At 46.5% G+C, this 4106-nt stretch overlaps 1 protein-coding gene across 1 annotated transcript; it reads right to left on the reverse strand.

Moving 5' to 3' along the window:
• Positions 1-293: 293 nt before the first annotated feature.
• On the reverse strand, positions 294-3901 carry LOC148863826 (auxin efflux carrier component 3-like). The gene is made up of 5 exons (XM_088980506.1): positions 2296-3901; positions 1872-2163; positions 1663-1748; positions 945-1179; positions 294-859 (listed from the first exon to the last, which is right to left on the reverse strand). Exons 1-5 carry the CDS (start codon positions 3548-3550, stop codon positions 793-795), a joined length of 1935 nt encoding a protein of 644 aa, XP_088836632.1. The 5' UTR covers positions 3551-3901; the 3' UTR covers positions 294-792.
• Between the last annotated feature and the right edge of the window lie 205 nt (positions 3902-4106).

Genomic DNA, 4106 nt, shown 5'->3' on the forward strand with positions numbered 1-4106 from the left:
CTTCTCCAATCCTGTTTAACACTTTTTAAAGGATTGCAGGAAAGGGAAAGATGGAAGAGGCTCCAAATCCGGTTGTGGAAAGACAATGTGCTTTCCTGGTGCTTGCTAATTCCTATCTTGGCGTGAAAGATACAACTCATGAGAACAAAGTAATAAACAGAAAGGAGATGCTTCATCCTGCTTGACGTGTTTTAATTCTAATTCTATTGTCCATAAGCTTGATTCACTTATTTCTTCAAAATATCTTTGTACGCGCATCTGTAAAAACATTGCAAATTTTGTACACTCCAAAATGCCAAAACTAATAAAAGGATTTCATTGTTCGGATTCTATGTTAATTTCCAAGGCTTGAAGCTGAATATTCAACTCGGGTTACACATAAACACTGAAGAAGAAGAAGAAGAAGAAGAAGAAGAAGAAAGAAAATCATTGGGTATGCCGTATGCACTCTCTTCGTTCCCTGTGTCTTGTCCCTCAGTAGTCTAGTATACAGCTCGACCAACTCTAGATTCCTCATCATCTTCTCAACTCAAAACAAGTTGGGTTCAATTTCAAAAATGGTGTTGCTATTGAGAGCATGATCTTCTTTTTATATGGGGTCCTTACTTTGCTCTCGAACAGATGCGTCAAAAGAAAACCTTGTTGTCCACCGGAAAATTGACCCCATAATCTCTCGACAGTCGACACTCTCTGGCCAGCGTCGACGCTCGTTTGTATTATCACACACACCCAAATCTTTTGTGCTTTCTTTCTTTTCTTTCAATAGTATTAAAACATCTATCTCCAACATTTTCACAACCCAAGAACAATGTAATAAACCAAAGTGATGGGCAGCGCTATTAGCATTCCAAATATCACCCTGGAATTTAAACGTAGAACAACGTCAATTTCTCAACACTGTAAATTAAAACATATCAAATCTGAATTTAGTCCTCTTTACTTACGCAGTACTGAGAATCGCCGGGTGAACATTATACTCCTTGGCGAAGACGAAAGGGACGATCCCTTGAGGGAGTGCGGCCTGTACAATTGCGATGTGGAGGAGCTGGCCTCGTAAGCCAACAGCAATGGAAGCCGCGGCCATTACTGCTGGGCCCGTCAGAAACCGCACGGCCATGGCGAACGCGGCAACGGAGTTCCCACATGCAATTATCTTCGGCTGAAGCGCCATAAACAGCCCTGCCCAATCAAAACTTAGATTAATATCTAAACGACAAATAAATAAAAATTATTTCTTTATTTCTTCCGGTAACTGAACAGGTGCAGTTTCAGTCATGGAGCCGACCAACGAAGGACCAGAGGACCACAAGCAACGTGATCGTTGGTCCCACGTGTCGGGCAATGGCCCTCGGATAATTGACACACCTCTTAATTTACCAGAAATGCCCATCTAAGGAAGTTGTCGCTTGCAGTAGTAAATGACTAACCCCATCAAGCGAGCCTCTCAGCTAGCCCACTGATCAATCTTCTTGTGGTTAGAGAAGATCACCAACCATGGCCCACAAATTGAGTGGCCATGATCTCTTTCTTTGCCATTTTCAAATGGCAGAGAAACCAACAATTGAACGTAAGGGACCGTTATTGACGCCGGTCATTCGTATCCGGCAGACTCTCAGGCTGACTCTAACACTGTAAGTGTCTGTACGCGTTGACTGAACTCACCTAAGCTGAACATGGCCATCCCAAGACCGGCGTCGGAGAGTATAGAGATCGATCCCTTTATTATTTGCGGCATCGACACATCCCACCTGAATTAACGACAAAGAAATATTCCATAAGCCAGCAATCCAACAATCATAACGACAAATAGTTAGATAGTGGAAGCTTCAAGGGAAAAAAAAAAATCAGCTTTTCTTCGCCGGGAAACTCACCGGAAGGAAATGAGGGACCAAATAACACCAACAAGGCTCGAATACGTGTTTGGGTTCCGGATGAGCTTGCGCCACACCATAATCAAAATCAGTCGGGTCATGACGCTCGTCGGTGGCATCTGTTTCCCGGCGCCTGAATCCGACGTTCCCCCGGCTTTCGGGTGTAATTCCGCTGTCGAGCTTGAGCCGAGCTTTGACAGTCCAGTTGGCCCTTCTTTCTCTCTGTCCTCTTCTCCCTCCGCCATCGTTCCTCTTCCCCCCGCGAAACTGAAGTCTTCCCCTCCAAATTCCTCTGCATTAAACAAATCAATTTTTGAAAACCAAATAAATTTGAAAAAAATAAATAAATAGATGTTTTTCCAACGACCTCTCTCTCTCTCTCTCTCTCCCTCTCTCTCTCTCTGCGCGTCCTTTATGGCTTTACCTTTGTTTCCCCCATTTTGTGGGTGATCGGCAACTAACATCCGGATCTCCTTTGCGCTCTGATCAGACCGTCCAGACTGCTCCGTCGCACCGAAATCCGTCCCACCAAAGACGTGGAGCCCACCACCTTCGGAAACAGGCGAAGCGCTGGAGCTCCAAACGAACATGTGAAGCTCCTTGGCGTCATGGTTCGCTTTACTCTGTGACTGCACCGTTTGCCCCTGCACTTGCGTCTGCTGCTGCTGGTTCTGTTCTTTCTTCGCGTTCTTGCTCCCAGTAGAAGAAATTTCCGGATTCGGAGCAGGATAAGTGCTCGCCGCCGGCACTGCTGGATAGAATCCGAAACGAGGAGAACTGATTGCCGCCGGTGCGCAATTCTCCTCGAAATTCGATGGCCTCGGCGTAGGACCTCTCGACGAATACAAGTCCCCCGGCCCAAAATTGGACTGCCTCCCAGGAAAACCCTGAAGTCCAATCATTGAATAGAAATCCGAATTGTTAAAATTCGAACCTCTCGGCGTCGGATTCCTTGACGAACTCAAGCTGTAAATCTCTGCTCCGGTTAGATTCGACGGGCGAGGAGTCAATGCCGGAAGCGATCCCGGCCCAAGCGACCTCCTTGACGCATTCGACTTCCTCACGGTCACGTGAAGCTTCCCATCCTCTCCGATCTCCGCATCCGTCTCCAAGAAATCCCGGCCATCGAGCGACACAACATCCGAGTCAACCTTGAAAGAAACGATAGACCCCGCGGTATCAGGGAACTGCTCCATGATCAGCATCTTGGCACCTCGGTATTCGAAGAGAAACAGAAGCAGTGTATACCAAATGATACACTGTAACACAACGACCTGAACCATGAGGCTGCCGGCGTTCTTGTCATACATGGCGATCAAGAGAGGAATCCCCATGACCAAGGTGTTAGGGAGTGTGGAGAGAGAGAAGATGGTGATCAACCATTCAAGGCTTCCGTTCCGGGTGAAGTTAGCCCAGATACCCAGAACAACGAGCATAATTATCTTCTGCAGAGTATCGGCAGCGATGAAATGGAAGTTCATCTTGTAAGGGTTGTTGGTAGAGATGAAGTGGAAGGAGAGAAGCGGAACTGCGAATACGGCGACGAAGCGGTTGATGCCGGAGCACTGGTCCGGCGAGAAAATCTTCCACCATCGAACTGAACCATAGGCTAAGATCATGGCCACGTAGAGAGGAACCATGGCGGCCAAGACCGTGTAGAGATCTTTCCATGAAATCATGTTTGCAAATTATCGGAACTGGTGAGAAACCAGAGATGGGTGGTTGGGTTGGGTTCAGATCTTAGTGGGGGCGAAGAACAACGGTTGATGGCATGAAGCGTAAAATTGAGGACGAGACGAAGGTTAAAATGGGGAGAAAAAACCGTTTATTAACTAACTCTCTGCTGCCGCTGCTGCTGATGAAGCCAAGAGAGATTGCTTCAACTGAAGAGGACGGCCTAGAGAAAGAGAGAGAAGGTAGATGGATAGAGATTAGAGAGAGAGAGAGAGAGAGAGAGAGGTTTGGTTTTACGAGAACGTAACTTTGGAGGGATATAAATAGGGGGAGTGAGGAGGAGAAAATGGAGTGAGGAGTTGGGAGTGTATTGTGTTGGACTGATGATGTATAGCGAGGTAAGTTGACCGCCTATTATGGTTAAGTTAACCAGGGGTTATGAATACAGGTGGCTCATGTTAGAAGAGGACATTGGATTGTAGATGACGTGTTATTAAACATTCAACTTCAATTCCATGGAAGGAGGGATGTACGGGTTACTGCTAGCATTGTTGGATTATT

This window comes from Nelumbo lutea, chromosome 3, assembly GCF_056320005.1.
Source record: "Nelumbo lutea isolate HS-2025 chromosome 3, American lotus-T2T, whole genome shotgun sequence".
NCBI classification, from domain to species: domain Eukaryota; kingdom Viridiplantae; phylum Streptophyta; class Magnoliopsida; order Proteales; family Nelumbonaceae; genus Nelumbo; species Nelumbo lutea.

Bases quoted from the DNA above. Each gene is read 5' to 3' on its own strand.
- LOC148863826 (XM_088980506.1), bottom strand. From the start codon at position 3,550: ATGATTTCATGGAAAGATCTCTACACGGTCTTGGCCGCCATGGTTCCT. The intron at 2,164-2,295 runs GTAAAGCCATAA...TGTTTAATGCAG, and splicing joins ACAAAATGGGGGAAACAAAG to AGGAATTTGGAGGGGAAGAC. The intron at 1,180-1,662 runs GTGAGTTCAGTC...TTGATTGGGCAG, and splicing joins GATGGCCATGTTCAGCTTAG to GGCTGTTTATGGCGCTTCAG.